The sequence below is a fragment of the Myiozetetes cayanensis genome, unplaced genomic scaffold (genome assembly GCF_022539395.1).
Source record: "Myiozetetes cayanensis isolate MyiCay16 unplaced genomic scaffold, myiCay2020 scf6-25, whole genome shotgun sequence".
NCBI lineage: Eukaryota > Metazoa > Chordata > Aves > Passeriformes > Tyrannidae > Myiozetetes > Myiozetetes cayanensis.
The window spans coordinates 29,141,161-29,159,228 of NW_026087853.1; the positions used below are offsets into that span (position 1 = coordinate 29,141,161).

Sequence of the window (18,068 nt, forward strand, 5' to 3'; positions counted from 1 at the left end):
TTATGGACCACTGGTGGACTGCATCAAACAGTATCCTTTCCCATAAAATTTTAGGTGCATAATTGACGAGCTTAGACTGTGTGGAAGAGATGTGTCTAGCTTTAACCTGACATAAAGTTCTGCTTCACAAAACACGTTTCATACTCCTCTGTTTTACATTCAATCAGCTAGAGAGTCACTGCAGAGCTTTCTCTTACATGAACAAAAATCAGATGGACCACGGGAAGATGTCAGTTTGGTGGCTACACATTCATATGCCTGATTGAACCTCTTTGGTTTTGATTAGTTGAAATGCATATCTGTTTTTCTGTTAAGACTAGTTGACCATGCTTTGAGTGGTGGAGTTGGATTAGATGATCTCTGGAGATACCTTTCAATCTCAGCTATTTTGTTAAGTTTCATAGATAGTGTTCAACATTATGGCTTTGCTTTGTTATAAATATGAGTTTTAATTGAAGTGTTTTCAAGTGCAATTTAAGTTTGATTGACCAGTTACTATTTTTAAGCTCCTATCTGACATTCCAGTGCTTTTCTTTTATTTTCTCTTTTTCTTAAAGGAAATTATACTAGCTGTAGTAAAAACCATATGTAGCTTGAGTTTTCAGGAATATTTTGTTGTAATGTTGAAATGGTTAATTAGAGAGCCTCAGTACACAGTGATTACAGTGAGGGAATTCAACACTGACTATTACAGACTAGGGTTATAATTTGTTAGGAATGATCACTGAGATCCCAAATCTGCTTTAGTAAGGTACTGAAAGAGTAGCTCTTCTGTTTCAGTCTGCAGTCAAAGGGACAATTTCGAAATCATGGCCTGCTATCACTGAGCAGATTAGTAAGGCAGTTCCCTCCCAAGTCCTGGAGAATCCTTGCACAAATCTCTGCATGAAGTTTGGGGGAAGATCTTGATTACACTGTAAAGTTGCAGGATAGGAAAGCTAATGTGATGTTTAGTTATGCATGAAAAACAGTACTTCTTGTACTTGTGATACATGTGATTGTCACTACTTAAAAATATGTTCTTTCTACTAGTAATACTTGTCTGGTGTCTACTACAGTCTCAGCCCTGCTCCCATTAACTTTAACACCAGCAGGGTAGAGGTCCAATTTTCTTTGTATTTTGTGCTTTTAATTGTAATTTTAAGTATTCATTGAGACTATTTTCAAACAAAGCTCTCTAAAAGTAGATTAGTAAGTTGCACTTTTTAGAAGGTTGTTGGTCACTAATTTTCATACCCAGAATTTTAAGATTATTTTGTGCATGAGCAATCTGTAAACTTCTGAAGTCTACAGATTGGCTGTAGACTTGTGCAAATGTCATGTTTAAAAGTAATAATGACACATATGGAGAATTATGAACCGTTTTTAAGAATAACTTGCCTGCAGTCTAGAAAAGACTTTTATATCCTGTTCAGATTCTGGCTCAAGTCAGTTATTGAATAAGCAGTGACATTGATGAGAATAATGAGAAGTTTTTCAATTCCATTTTGGTACAGAAAAGTTTAATGCTAAGCTGTGTGAGTGCATTACTGCAAGTATGTTGCTGAATTAGATATTAATTTTGAGGTGCATAAAATAGTTAAAAATCAATTTAAAGTTAAGGTTTTAAAAGCATAATGTCTTCTGAAGGATTGCATATTGATTTTAAATATAACTATCTAATTGTATATGCATGGACTAAAGTATGAAGTCAACCTCTTTGTAAATGCCAAGAGGCTATTTTTCAGTAATAGTTCAGATGCTTACGGGAAACTAGGCTGCTAGATTGCATGAGTAGAAAATGGCTTGTGAGGTTATTTACAAGTTTTGCCCCATGGTCATTGCCATACATCAATAACAGGTATTATTATAGACTAAGTGTTTCTGCTTATGGTGCATTATAAATTCTGTTTGCAGTATTCTTCTTACCTTTTTGCTGTTCTTATAAAACTGCTAGTAGAGTTTAACATAATATGTAGTTTCAGTTGATAAAAACTCTATGTATATGTGAAAGGATTACAAAGACTTTTTTTTTTCTTTATGTTCAGCATGAAATGTTCATACAAATTAAATAATTAACTGTAATGGTAAGGTGATCTGTAGTTTAAGTTTTCAGAAGTTATTCTAAACAGAATTTGGAACTTCGCTGCATTCCATGTAAGATCTTTTACCATGATGTTCCATAGGATTCTTTTTCAAAACTTCTAGAATAGAACTTTGACCTCCAGAAGGATACAATAAAAATATTTAATCTGGTGACTTTTTTACATACCACTAAGAATAACTTGTTGGATCAACAGCTGTCAGTGAAGATAAAAGGACTTCACTATAAAATATTATTTCATCCTTCCCTGTCATTAGTTCATGCTTCTGAAAAATCAATTAAAAGAATGTTTTTTACAGTAAGATATTTCAGATGGATGTAGTGCCTATTAATTTCAGAATATAAAGAAAAAAAATCCCAGTTTATTTCATCCTTTACTGAATTGTAGAATTGATACACTAGCCAGTAAAACTTAAAAGGTATTTAACCACATGTTTTAAGATCACACTTTCTCTTAAATTTAGAGGGAGAATAAAGAAAAAATGGAAATATTTTCCTTAATTATGCTTAGTAAATATGGTCAAGTGGGTCTTAATTCTGTGAAATGCGTGCTCTTGATACAGTAGTCTGATTTTCATAAAGTGATAAGTGCTTCTGAAAATCCCTGTAAGGATTTTTAAAACTGAGAGTTCAAATCACTGATCACTTCTGAAATACAGATGAAGGTCAATAAATTCTGTGATGAATTACTTTACCTATGATGTTTTTATGAAGCTGCTTCTTTTCCAAAGTAATCTTCCATTTCTTAACCTAAAGCTCTCAGTGCTATTGGGCATGAGCATGAAGTCTTGCTGCGAGAAATGCTTTTGGAAAAAAATCTCTCTTTCATAGGTAAGAATCCGTAGTAGAGGCTAGCCAGTGTGTGTTCTTAACTTTAAAGGTGTAGGTGACTGTTTACCTAAGAAAAAAAATAAACCTCAACATTCTCTGTATTAGGTAGTAAAGGAAGAGTAAAAAATGATTGATGCTGTTCATGTTACCTTTTATTGATTTAGAACTGAGCAGGAACTCAGTTACCTAATACCCTTTATATACAGTACATGCACAGGCTTGCAATTAATATTTTATAGAATAAGTAGTTGAAAAAAATGCTTTAATATCTGCTGCAGTATTACTTTTGGTGTCATGAGATATTAGCCATAATCTAGACCTTATGAGACTTAGGAGGAAGCATAAGAAATATTAGCTTCAGAATGCTTTATGTATGAAAGAATTTCTGGAGGATTCACTCATTTACTTTTCTGTGCAGTTTCTGCTGAATTTTTGCCCCCTGCCTCCCAATCAATGCAAGTACTCTTTTTCACACTCCCTGTATTTAAAGTTATTTTAAGAATTAATTAGTTAGGAAGTTATTTTCATTTTTTTCTTTTAGCCTGCAGTATGTTTCTTTTACATGAGTGCCATTGAAACAAAGATTAGTGTTTAAAGCATCCATTCTCTTAATGCAGTAATAAACAATGACTTCTTAAATCTTGGATTTCTTATATGATGAGACGATAGCAGAGTGAAATACTGTCTTTTGTTAATGGATGAGCATTGTACTAATTTTATGTGAATTTTCTGGTTTTACCAGGAACTATGATCTCTCCTGAAGTTATATCAGGTTAAGATTTTGTAAACCTTAAACAAATTTAAGAAATTAGAAGGCATATTAATCTTCTAAAAATATTTGTCTGTACAGTTAAGGAACAGAGTTAGTGTTCTCTTTTATACAGAAGTGAAAAAAGGACAGGAATAACTATCACATGCAAGCTTGCACGTGACACTACGAAAATGTGAAGGAGTAGATTTTCCTACATGACTGTAAGAGCATAGATACAGGTAATAGGCTTAAGCTGTAATTGCAGAGATAATGTTGAGTTAAAATACCAGTTTCAGGAACATTAAGTATAAAACAAACTGCCAGGGAACGTTACGGAATCACCTTCAATGGAAAATTCAAGCCTAGATTTGACACTCATCTATCAAAGCTGGTAATGAAATCAATCCTGTCACAATACAAGGGAATGGACTAGATGACTCACTAAGGGGTCCTCAACCCAACAATTATAATTTTATTTGGCTTGTGTAAGCTTGTGCAGTATACAAGTCAGATTTAAATGTTAATGTTTCATGAACTTGGATAAGCATCAATTTTGTCTTTAGAAATAAGCTCTAAGAGATCTATTCTGTCACATCAAAACATCTAGAATGAGTTAACTCATTAGAATATGAAGATATAAATGAGAGAGCATAATTTACTGTTTATATGTTAAGCATTTGTGTTTATTGTGCCTGTGCATTGTAAGTGTCTTTCAGGTTCTAGATGTGTTTGGGTTTTAGTTTTTGGTTTTTTTCTGAAAAGAAAAGCTTTTTCTAAGTGTCTGCAAGATGAACCCTTCTGAAGCACTCATAATAAAACCTTTTATTTCTGAAAAACTATTTCCAAAACTGCTTGAAGAAACCTCAGGAAAACAGAAGAGATGACAGAACTTCCTATAGGTTCACAAATTCAGACTTTGTTGGATAAGACTGCATTCCAGTTTTAAAGATGGCTTTGACTTGCAATTCCATTACATTTTAACGTGTCAGAAACAGAATTTTTGCAGTTTCCATAATAGTGTTCTATTCCAGTGTACTGTCCTTCAAGAACAGTCATGTATCAGTTGTGTTAACCTTTGCAACAGAGGGTCTAGTACAGGAGAAGACACCACAGTCAAAGGACACAGTGAATATAAATTGCCCCAGTATAGTACTGGAGCATGAAACAGCTTTTCAGGTTCAGGACTTAATTTGTCTGTTTCTAGAGCAGTTAGCTTTCAGAGCCTATGGATCAGAAGTATCACCTTCAGACTCACCCTGAAGTTGATTGGAAACCTATACACCCTAATGGGGTTACATTTTATTATTGCACTGCTCATGAGAAGTGCATCATATACCAGGTCCTCCCTTCAGCAAAAATACTTTGCCTGAGATTAAAGTGATCAGTAGAAACATTCTCTCAAAACAGCTTCACACACCATAATGAAATGCCAAGAATTTCTAAACTCTATATAGAGAACCTTTATATATATATAGATAGATAGATAGATATTTTTATATCTTTACCATGAATATATTAGGAAAGCTTTTAGCTATATGGGTTGGTACTGTGCTTTATCCTCCTTTGGCTCCCACCATGGTGTCCCTCAGCAGTAGCCTGAATATAAATCATGAAATCTGATCTTTGTTTTCTGCTGTGATCCTAAATTTGCAGTTGCAGCTTATTCATACCCCAAGAAAAGAATGTTTTGTTTCTTTGTAACATCCAGAGGCTAGTATAAGAACAATGATGTGTTAAATGGTTATGAATGATTGTGAAGTTATGGCAAAGATGAAGCTGCAGTTTTCTTGGAAATCTAAATTAATGGTCATTCTATAGACAAACTACTTATTGGGGCTGTTTCCACATAATTTTCAAATCTTTAATGTAACTGTCAAACCTTCTGTGGACTGGCTTTCAAACAGTTGTTAAATTATTCTCTTAATCCATGCTAGAGCTAGAAGATCTTTTGAGGTGCAGAAAGCTACCTTTGTAGTTTCTGGACGAATGTGAAACATACCTGGACTGAAAAGCTAGAACATCTTTTTGATGGAGTTATGGTTTAAAACAAAAATGCTTTGATGACTATGGGGAGTTTCTATAATTACTTTTTTCTTCAGAGTTATAAAGTTTCAAAACACTTCAAGAAATAATAGTGCAAAATTATGTTCCTCCACAAGATAGACAACTTAAATCAACAATAAACGTTCTTTTTAGTATATTTTCCAGTGTTTATCACAAAATGTTAGGAAAAACCAAGTAAAAACATTCAAAACCAGATTTAAAACAAAAACCATGCTCTTTTTTAATCAATTAATTAGAACCAAAAGAATCTGAAGAATATTACAAGTAATGGTAATGCAGACTCCAGTTCAGAGACCTTCCAAGTTGACCTATCCAACTGTGTTTGTATCTGTCCTGGTTTTCAGTGAGGTTTCTTTTAAAGGTGCATTTCCCTAATTTGTGGTACTAGAATTTGTTAGATGTGAAAGAAAAGACTGACCTTTCTATTGCTCTTGCTCTTGAATGCTGAACGTTTCAGCTGGGACATCCTATTGTCTATTCTAGATTGTTTTAAACAATTAAGAGCAGATTACAGTTAAATAAAGTTGGATGAAAATGGATTTTTTTAAATCAAGATCAAGAGTTTATGTAGAACATTAATTCATTTTTGTGTTATGGCATAAGACTCTCTATTCATGTGTTCTGTTAAATGAGAACCTTCTTATTCTTAACAGCATTTATCTGTATATGTGACAATCTTAGTTTGAAAGAATAGCCAACAACCAAGTCTGTCTCCAAATTCTAGAAATATTTTTCATTACCTGATTGGGTGATATAATGAAGTATTGCATTACAAAGACTCGTATTTACAATATAGTCTGTTTATAGTGAAGAAATGCTCTCAAAATTTAAAAATAAAAAATAGTACAACTCTCAAAAAGGATAAACATCTATTGCAGTTTACACTGAAGTGAGTGTACAGCTTTCCAAATCTACTCCTGTCCCACTTTCAGAATGAGTTCACTAAATAAAATAATACTTCAGACTTATATTTTTCAATAAAAAGAGTGGGAGAGTTTGCTTTTGGCACTTTTGCAATATTTTGATTTCTAAGTCTGTATCTTTTTCTTGTCATTAAAATGTTACTTGGACTCAAACTGCTGACCTTTCAGGATATGTACAAAGTATTCAAAAACTGAGTTCTGAACATTGGCCATGAAACTACTGTCCTAACCTGATAAATGGATTGGAAATAAGCTACCCAACAGTGAGAATGGGCCATTAATTTTAATCAAAGGTGATGTAGAAAGGCGAATGGGATGCATGACAATGTCAACAGCCCAGTAGGTGTTAAGGGGCTACACAGCCTTACTTGTTACTAGGTAGTGCCATTAGTTAAGCCTGGGTGAAGACAGAAAGCCATGCCTGGAATTGAATGACCAGGTCACTCCAAATTCTAATGGAGAAATGGTGTTTCAGAAATACCAAAGTAATGGTATCAGAAATGAAGGACAATAGTTTAAAAATATTAAGGGCTTGCTTGGGCTTTTTTTTTTTTTTTTTTTTTAAAGGGTGCACCCTTTGTCTTTTGCGGTTTTATTTTGCTCATTATTATTTCTTGAAATATTCAGCTCTAATATCTGTAAGTAATAGAGTTGTATAATTAATGTTAGCAGAATTTCTAAATCTTTGTATGTTCTAAAATTGGATAAATTTTATAGAATCCAGAATACAAGAGAAACTAAAATTATGGCTCCTCTCTACTTTAATAAATTCCTGGGAGAGAAGGATTTTCTTGCCTTTTTTTAAACAACTTTATGCTAACATTAAAAATAAACCCAAGAAGACAGCTACAGTATATCTACATTTGTGGTGTTGGTAGGATTAATCTTTACGCATCCGAAGGTGGAGAGGCTCTTCTTTCAATCAGCGAATATACCTCTTTACTTTGAATATTTGGAGGTTATAAAATACTGTATGACAGCTTGAATTAATGATGTTTATAATGAAGACATAAAAATGCAGGGATGACAAAGAAGCATTTTTATATCCATGCTTCAGGTTTTCTACAAAGGTTCATTTAATTTGACACAGCATTGCATGCATAAGAAAGATATGTATGACTGCATTAGTAATTCTTGCACTCTTATTTAAAATAAAATTAATTATGCTGCTGTCTACTTAATGGAATAGTTTTATAAACAGTAGTTCTTATTCTGTATGTACAGCTGAAGATCAGCTTCGTGCAAAAGGTTATGACAAAACACCAGACTTTATTTTAGAAGTACCAGTAGGTAAGTCTTTTAAAAGAATTTTTATAATTTTGTTTTGTGTAGAAGAGTTCATGCTAAAATATTATAGCTACTTAAGTGAAGCATAATCTAGGATACTACAAATTAGTCTCTTCAGCAGTTACCCAATAATTTTAAGAACTTCTAGTTTGGTTCAGAGAGATTTGATCCTAAGTAGTGTTAACCAGTGTTTCCTCTTTAGTCTCTGCATGTTTTTATCTCATTATCAAAACAGGGAAAAAAAAAAGAAACAAAGAATAAGAACCCCCAAATCCCTGATCCATCTAATGTACCCACTGTCTTTCTGAACTAAACTCTGAAATGCCTGTAATTGTCTTTTACTCTTAGACCAAATCAGTTCAAAGCAGTCTTAAGAGAATTACAATTACACCTATGGGTCATTGTATAAAGATTTGTCGTGGTGCAATTATTCTTTTGCTATCGTTTTGCGTTCACATACAGCTCTGAAGTTCTTCACTTTTTTTAAAGTTTTTCAGTTTTTTGAAAAGAAAGAATACAGAATAAAAGTAGGTATAAAGGTCATAAAGTTCATCTACCTTTTCTGTTCTTGAGGTCATGTGAGAAGGTAACCAGGTGACCTAGCCACTGGGCCACAGAGGAAAAAACATCCAAGTTTTCCAAAAGTAAAGGATTATTAATCATCTTTTGTAAACTGGCTTTTGTGCCAAAAGACTTCTGCTTTGCTTCCGTAGAATGCAGCAGCCATTTATGCAAATGTCTACTTTTCTGTCAGAGAAAGTAAGGAAGGCTGAAAGTACTGTGTGAAAGTCATATACATGACTAGGTTTTTTAATTCATATTGATAACAGCTGGAATTCTTACTGAGATAACTGATTGCACACTGGTATAAGGAATGGAACATGTACTATAAAATGCATCATTATGCAGAACTGCTTGAAATACCATCTTTCAGCACAATCACGTGTTATCCAGCAAACAACTGCGTATATGAGAGTCTTCTGAAAAGTTTTTAAAGACTTTCCTTAGCTCAGTGATGTTTGTATACCTAATCATGTTTCCAAAAAAGAAAAATGGTAGTGATGTTAATAACAAAACAAAATAATTTTGTAACTAAAGGACTCCATATTTAAAACAGGGAGATTTGGCATCCTAATGCAGTTCACTCGTGTCAAGCCACATGTGGAGAGTTTTCAGTTAATTTCTACCCCTTCACTTCCACACTTACTGTAAAGAATCTCAGGAAGCTTCAAGGACTTGAGGGGATAAGGGAACTGTTGGTTTTTACCAGGCCTAAAGTTAGCAGGGAAAATTGTGAATTTTCAGAATTATAGAATGGCTGAGGCTGGTGGCCAGTAGCTCAAGCAGGTTCACCTGGAGCTGTTTGCAGAACACAATGTCCAGAACAGCTGTTGAATATGAAGGAGGGAGAATCTACAACCTCTCTGGGCAACATTTGCCCATTCTCAGTCACCCTCATAGTGAAAAAGTGGTTGCTAATGTTCAAATGGAACCTCCTGTGTTTCAGTGCCTGTTGCTTTTGGTCCTGTCACTTGGCACCACTGAGAAGAACCTGTCTCCCTCTTCTTACCACCTATCCTTCAGAAAGTTTGATACATTGATAAGATTTATCATCAACATGCTTCTTACGCTGATCTCTTTTTCTTTTTGTGTTAGAATAAATGCAAATACCTAGAACAGAGTGTAATTAAACTGAAATTGATATAAATATCTGTTAAATATTTTCTGATATGTTTTTTAAATGCCCTTTTTTTGTGCATATGTGAAAGACAATTTTTACAAGTATATAATTGCTGCAAGCATGAATTATATGGTAGATTGTGGAGTAAGTAGGATGTTCTCAAACACACTCTTACAGGCTGTTGAGTTTGATTTTCAGAGTTCAGTTTCTTTTTTGCTATCACCCTAGCTGTGGAAGGACACATAATTCACTGGATAGAAAGCAAAGCCTCATTCGGTGATGAAAGTAGCCACCAAACCTATTTGCAGGACCAGTTTTGGAGCTACTGGAACAGGTATATTTCTATTATTTTTCCTTATAGATAAATAAGATTGCATTTTAGAAAGAAGTTACTGGATAAAACACTAACGACTCCTGTATTAAGACACGTGGACAAAATACATGTTACTAATCTGGCATTTTGGGTGTCATTACTTAGCATGTCAAATTAGAACTATGAAATATTTGTGAAAAATTCATATCCCACTTGTTAACATGCAGCAGATACATCTGGTGATTTTATAGTGATGCTACATGACTGAGTAAGTTACTTCGGTACAGAAGTTATATGTCAGTTTTTTAGTACCTGACTTTGAAAGAAGATTTTGCTGTAACGTTTTGGAATACATGCAAGGTGACAAATTTGTTTAAAAATCTTTGTTATCTAACCAAATGGGCTTTGTGTGTGAAGAACTTTATGGCTTATTGTCATTATATCTAAGATAATACTGTTTCACTGGGGGATTTTTTAATAAAGTATTTCTTTCATATATTATCTACATTTGAAGCAGTAATAACAATTATCTTCAGGTTAAAAATGTTGTAAGTATTTGCAGGAACATAAGGAGGTAAATAAGTTATGCTAGAAGGAATTTTTTAATGTGTTGATGGTATTGGTAAAAAGATTTTTTATTTTATTCTTCTAAAAGTCAGCATTGTGTATATTTACGTATCTTTCCATGGTCCTAGATACCTCCTCACTGGAGGAATTTCTTCCCAAAAAATCTTAAGCACAGTACTCTATCTTCAATGACATTTTTGTATGTGGTAGAACCCTAAGCAAGGTAGTAAGTGAGGTAAATGAAAGTTTGAATGAAGTATTTTTTAAACTATAAATTTAGAAGTTGCTCAGTGTTAACAAGAGATCACCTGAGGGATAGTGGAGAACATGGCATAAACATGTGAACATGCAACAAAGAGAGAGTGTGCTCCAACATCAGAGGCTAGTTGGTGAATGTGAGAAATATCAAGGTGAAAATAGCTTGCATTACCTTCAGAAATACTTTAAAAGCAGATTCCATAGAAGACATCAGAGAAAAAGAAACCAAATCTTGAGAATAACGTCATCAAAGTTTGGAATTATGCTCTGCAGCAACATTCTTGATTGACATAAGGACGTGCTCTTATTTGACAGTCCCAGAAAGCAGTGACTTGGAAAACTTGAATTAAGACAATGGGAACCTCAGGAAGGCTGTCAGTTGTTGTATGAAGATACTACAGGAAAGTTGTAGAAAATAAATTGTGAAACATATAAACAGAATATAAAACTTAGAAATATGAGTGTATACAATATCTAAGCAAATGGTGAGAAGAGCAGGAAAGATGCTGATGCAATTGGTGCTGAACTGCACATCAGTAAATGAAATGGAGCAGCTCAGGCTGGGAGGAGGCCGTGAGATGTACTGGCTGGAACACTTTTTGAGTATAAAGGATGTGTTTGAAGGAATCCATAATGGTATCAGAGGAAAGCAGCTCCAAGAAATTAATTTTAAATAGATAACATGAGCATAAAGATACTTACTAAGTTGAGATAGGGTGAAAACTGAGTAGACAAGTAGGATGAAGGCGCTGATCCATTTGTTGTTTGCAATAAAATTACCATTGCAAAGTTGAAGTTTCTTTCTTTTTTTTTGTGCTGAACAAAGTGTCTGTCCACATTTTGATTTGAGCTATAAAAATGTATAAAACATTTGAGAATAGTGTGTATCATTTGAATCTGACACTTCCAAAGGAAATTTCTCTTATGCTTTTATCAAGAAACCAAGACGTAGCTAACTTCAATTTAATTTCAACATGTACTAATTAATAATTCAACTTAAAAAATGGAATATCTCTCACTGAGCTGTTAGTCAAGTATCTTTAATGTTGCAAAAGCTAGACTGAAATTATATGTGAATCAATAAAACATTTTGGAAGTAGTTTTGAGATTTTGCCAAATCAGTTATAGTTGTTCATATTGAAAACAGGTACAAAAATTGTTGCTTCTTACATATAGGTGACTTTGCATTCATATAAGGGAAACTAGAGCTCTCTTTAGTGATATTTGTTACGCCCTAAATCTTAAATTTAGTGATAGGTTAACCATGGAAATTAGGCAGATTTCTGTGGCCTTTCTTTAAAGAACAAATCCTGTTATTCTTAATTTTGGTACCACTTGGCCAAACTGACAGTGTCACATCATCAGAAATGAGCTCTGAGTTACTGTAGCTTCTAATATAACGGCAGTTGGGTTAAACAACACACATTGACAGATTATGTTGCAAATAGATTAGACAGTTAACTTTTGTTACTCTCTGAAACTCTTTATGTAAAAGGCCACAGGTATAGCTGCCCAAAATGTGAATCAATTTTGGGTTATTTAATCAGCCTATCTCTCAAGTGAGAACCAGCTTCCCAGTCAATTCACCACACCTTTGTGTCTCCCTTCCTCTTGACGGAGAAATCATTTGGAGGAGCACAATAGAGGTGTCATGACACTCAGCTGATAGTTTAGGGTGTTGTAAACCTGATCCCTTGGTTGAACTTAAAGCGGAAGTGAAATTGGAGAGAAAATCTGTAACATTGCCTGTTAGATGTGGATAGAAATACAAGTTAGATACTTTGAAAGGAATGAAAGTGAGAGGTTTTAGACTTTTTCCACTCAGCTTTTTAATTACTTCTCTAAAAATTAGGAGTCAGACTGGAAAAGTTTCTGGATTCTTTTCCTGTATGTCACAGATGTAAGATGAATTCTACCCAGAATGTGACTGAAAACTTTGAACATAGCTGGGATTTGTTTGCTTTTATGCGTGTGTTTCATTAAATCCTGTACTCTGTGCTAACTAAATCTGTGAGTGTCTTAAATTGGTCTGTACTGACAGGAAAGAAATGGCACTTTCTCATTTAACAGAACAGCTCCCTAGATGCAGTCAACCATGTCTGTTCACCTCAGTGCAAAAGAACACCTTTTTATTACTCTGAGTTCTGCAGGGACAGCTTAGCAAGGTTTTTTATGGCTCATACATCAATGGTATTGTTAAGCAATTTTCAGTTGCAGTGGTGCACTGCAACCTCATCTTCAAATTAAGTTTCACGTTAAAAATGTACAAAGTGTACCTTGTCAGTGGATTTGCACAGTTGTAGTTTAAGATGCTCATTAGATATTTGAGATCTTTTAAATAATGAAGAAACAGGAAAAAGGCAAATTTGGTCTTGCATATTCCCAGACTGATTTTTCAGAGTGATGCTTTAGAAAAAAAAGCTCTTGTGTATACTGGAAAAACTTAAAATGTTTCATGTACTTACAGAATCCCTTCCCTCCTTATGTTTGTTTGGTGGCATTACTCAGCAGGCTACAGCTTTCAGTGCCACTGGGTAAACAGTACAACTGCATGTGCAAAATATAATTGCTTTGTGCACATGTAGTAGATACCATACTTTTCATTGTTCACTGGCCTACATTGGTGTATTTCTTGTAATCATGAGAATAAAAACTGTTGAATAGCCAGTGTGACCAAAGGTAATTTGGAGAGCATGAACAGGAAGTTACACAGATTGCACTTTAAAACAGGGTCTGTGAACATGTTGTAAATTATTTTAGAGTTTAGATGAATGTTGTTGTTCCGTGGGGTTTTTTTGCCATAGTGTCTAATTTTTTCATTCTTTTCTAACTTTCTGTCTGTAAAAGTCTGTTAGTGAGAGCTGATAGGCATGACTGCTGCTTTCTAAGAAGGATATAGAGATCAGCAACACTCAGTTCAAATAGTAATTAGTGGGTGCACTGTCAGTGACTTGCTGTAAGAAGATATAAACTCCAATACAGCAATTTACATTTTCTGTCTTCTGCAAGCATGGCTAAGGCATAGGTACATTCTGGAATGTAATTTCTAGAGAGTCTTGGGAGAAAGCTTGACGTCGTTATTAGCTAAAGAAACTTTACTGTGTGTGAGGAAGACCGTAGGAAAATGTCATATTTGACATTGATATTAAAGGCAATTTCACATAGTGAAAGAGAAGCACTTCATCTTCTCTTTGAATAAAAATGGTAAGTCATCTCTGCACTAAAATCCTTCCCTCATTTGCTTGCATTCTAAATGTTGTTAGTCCTGTGCTTCTGCTTTTTTGAAAAAATAAATAAAAGCAAATTTCCTATAAATAATTTTAAAATAGTAACCACATTTTATGGAAACCTAAATTCACTATTTAGTGTCTTGTAATTAACACATTATGTCTGATCTTAAGACTTAAGTTTAAAACTAACAGTCATAGTAAAATTATCATAGAGTCCTGTAGATTAAAAAGGATATTTATTTCAGATAAGTGCAAACAGAAATTATGCAAAACCTTGTATTTCAGTTACAATCACATGTGATATGTACTTTTGAATGGTTTTTTTCAGAAGAGGATTCAAATTCATTTGCAGTTGACTATGAGTTGTATGTGAGCAAGGGCTGAATTATAACATCAGAATGATAGACATTTTTTGCCATTCAGCTCTTTAAAATGGTTTGACGTTACTGTGAAGACTGAAGTAATAATTGTTGTCTGATTGTACATAGTAGGGGAAGAGGGAATTATGCTGTGGGTTTATGGATCTCTGTTCTGTTAACAAGTTTAGTATTCTTCAGTTGCAGATGGTTTAAAAAGTTGTGCTGGTGAGTTGAAAGCCAGTGTAACAACTAAACTTGGAGGAAACCTTGGGAGTTGCATTTGTCAAGTGGCTATGAAAACTGTTCATGCATACCCGGTATCCAAAGCTTCATTGGCAGCCCAAACATAAAGAACTGAAAGGTCATTCTTCTTCTTGCAGTATGATGGTTTGTTGACATATTTTGACACACTGGTACAATACTGAAAGGTTTTGACGTTACTGCAACGCCGAGGGACTTAGGGTTTGTTTAGCTATCTAATACTTGTGGATTTTCACACATGCAGGGTTTTGCTTTGCTCCTTTTTCTCTCCCTCCTGGCTCCACTTGAATTAGTAAATTATTCTTAATAAAAAGAGAGAGTTTATGATGATTTTTACCACTTAGGACTATGTATTAGTTTCTTCAAAAGTAATTCACTTTTTTAAAGTGAATTAATATGACAACTTGCTAACCTTAGTAGCACTGATAAGGTACATTTATTTAGAGACAAGAAGAGAACCAAAAACAGTGAAGAGCACCATTTTCTATTAGTTTCCTGATGTAGTAGTTTACTTTGTGAAGGTGGTAAAATTCTGTGTTCTTCTGCAAGATAAACAGATACAGGAGTACACTCAGACATAAATACATGTATACATATTGTGGTGGCTTGACCTTGGCAGGATGCCAGGTGCCCACCCAGCTGCTCTATCACTTCCCTTCCCAGCTGGACAGGAGAGAAAGATGGAAAACAACTCATGGATTGGGGTAGGGGAGTTTATTAAAACAGAAACAAAGAAAAAGCTTGTGCACGCAAAAGCAAAGTGAAAGATAACACAGTTTATTCTCTACTTCCCACGAGCAGCAATGTCCAGCCACTCCCGAGCAGCAGGACCTCAGCACGTGTGACGGTTCCTCAGCAGGAAGCCACTGGAGACAATGAATGCTCCCCTTTCTGCTCCTTGCCTTAATTTTTATATCTGAGCTGACATTATATGGTCTGGAATATCCCTTTGGTCATTTTGGGTTAGCTGGCCTGCTTGGGTCCCTCCCAGAATCTTGCCCTCAAGGAAGGAATGTTACAGTGCTGACGTTGTGTTCAGCAGTAGCCAAAACACTGGTGTGTTATCAACACCCTTCTAGCTGCCAATGCAAAGCAGAGCACTGTGAAGACTACTGTGGGAAAATGAACACCAACTCAACCAGACCCAATACACACATATGTAGGCATACCTCTGCACTTTACAAATGTTCTAGATATGTTTAGCTGATTTCCAAAAGCATTTGACATTATTTTTATATTTATTTAATGACACGTGAACAATATAAAAATCAACATGTAGTTTATGAAAAATATTTTTTTTTACTCTAGCTCAAAAGTAATGTTTTTATATTTTACTAGTCTTGCTGTCTTTAACAATGTGGTTGAATAAAAGAGCATGAAGACATTTTCATTGAGACCATAGCTTATGCCCTAGCATTGTTGTAATAATGTTAATTGTTTTGCTCAACGTTGTAGGTTGTTTGATTTTGTATGAAAACTAATTTTTGTCAAAGCAAAGAAGGAACAGACCACACTGTATTCATAATAACATTTATATTTGAATGATTGATATTAAGTATATATTTTCATTCATTGTTTTTCATTCATTCTCCTTAGACACTGTATTTAATATGGACATGAAACTGCAATTTTCATTATAATTTAATTCTATTACATAAGCCTCTTTCACTACTAGGTGTTTACATTGTGAACTTAAAAAATAGTCAATGAAGCAGTATATATCTTTGTTTAAATTATTTGTCCCTTATATTTTTCTGTACTGTCTTAAAGATTCTCATGTCACAGGAGGCTCATGTACTGTAGATAGAACATTTTCAGCTTCCTACCACATTACTGCAAGGCTTCAGCTCCAATTTTCCTGGTATTTCTCATTTAGATTAGACAAGCATCTAAGTTTATGTACAATAAGAGCTGACAGCAGAGATCCTGCTATGCTTGCCAAAGGCCTGGTTGCAGACACTCCACTATGTCAAAGAATGTCAACCCCCCACAGACCTTACCTTTCAGAGTTCCTTGTAATTTTTAATTGACATTTACATCTGACAATTTCAATGTATTTCATAGTGTTGAGTTTTTATCTACCTACTAATAGTTAAAACCAAACCAAAGCAAAAAGAATCCCTTCCTGTAAACTATGATATAATGTATTTTTTAATTAACAAGGTCAAGCTGCTGGGCTGAAACTCAAGAATGAGCAACTCCCCCTTCCTTCTTGTAACTCTGTAGGTGCTAGTCTAATCCATTTCAAATTACAATTGAGGAGGGGAGTAGGAGTATAAAGCTAAATTCATCTGTTAGTACTAATGAACAAAGCATAAGTATATACTATGCATCATGCACAGAAAGGATACGGAGATTTTGAGGAAACTTTAAGAATCGATATTTTCCTTTGAGTCAGGGACTTGAGAGTGGTACCTCCGTGTGATGTATGCATGTTAACAGCATAATATGGTAAATATAGTAAAGCTGGCAAGTATGTAATTTAGCTGTATGTTGCAGTTTGTTGTGCTTCCTTGCCTTCAGAAATCTCAAGTTTTCATTTGGGTTAAAATGCTAAAAGCCTAATAAATTAGTATGAACATAATTATCCATCTATTAGAAGTTAGAATGAGGGACTACAGTTGATCATAAATGTCACAAAGCAAAAAAAAGTAGAAGTAGCATTTTGTCACAAATAATGCTGCTTTTCTTCTAATTAGTTAATTTACATTTTGCAAATTAAGGGCAGGATGCAGACAGAAGATAATCTAGTAGCATATCATAGCTTTACTGACCTGTATTTGTATATGCCAAATTTAAGTTAATTAGAAATGTAGATGCTGTTTGTTTTATCTGTCAAAAAGCTCATGTTAAAAAAAAAATCTAGACCCACTTTTTCCCCCAACATTTATCATCTAAATAATAGTCTTGCCAAGATGGCAGCCTCATAATAAACTCTTTTCAGTGGAGTGATGGGTAATGAAGCTTGCTTGTGAAGGCAGCGAAAAATGTTGTCTAGCCAAATGTGTGAATATGATGGCTAGAGAATCAGTGGACTTTCTCAGTCATCAATCTTTTTAGTAGCCTCTTATACATCTGAATATTTTGATAGATGATCTAATAATTGAGTTATCTATCTTTCTAACTATCAGAGTTGCATAAAAATTATTCTCACATGCTATTGAATATTATATATATTGGGCATCCAGTGAATTTTTCAAAAAATTTCCAAGAGACAGAGGAATTTTGTTTGTCTTAAGCAGCCTTCAATATATTAGATGATAAATTACTATATATAGAATACAAAACTATATGTACTAATATAAGGAAAGAAAGTAAACAATGTCAATAGCTGATTACAGATAAAACTTGGTAAATAAAGCACTTAAAAGCATGAGACTGGTGAGGTTAGTGCACAATCCAAGAAATCTGAGGTATAAAATCAGTAGATGCAATAGTCCCTGGACAGTTAATGGACAGG

The 18,068-nt window shown here is 34.2% G+C and overlaps 1 protein-coding gene across 6 annotated transcripts in view; it reads left to right on the top strand.

Annotated features, from left to right (window-relative positions):
- The window catches only part of CDIN1 (CDAN1 interacting nuclease 1), a 126,002-nt gene that overhangs the window by 52,923 nt on the left and 55,011 nt on the right, over positions 1-18,068 (top strand). For 5 of the 6 annotated variants that reach the window (XM_050336971.1, XM_050336966.1, XM_050336969.1 and 2 more), the window contains 4 exons: positions 1-30; positions 2,847-2,914; positions 7,877-7,942; positions 9,849-9,954. The exon at positions 1-30 is cut by the window's left edge and continues 20 nt beyond it. In XM_050336971.1, the coding sequence (XP_050192928.1) occupies positions 1-30; positions 2,847-2,914; positions 7,877-7,942; positions 9,849-9,954 (270 nt within the window). The remainder of the gene's footprint in view (positions 31-2,846; positions 2,915-7,876; positions 7,943-9,848; positions 9,955-18,068) is intronic. The other variant, XM_050336967.1, reaches the window with a different exon arrangement.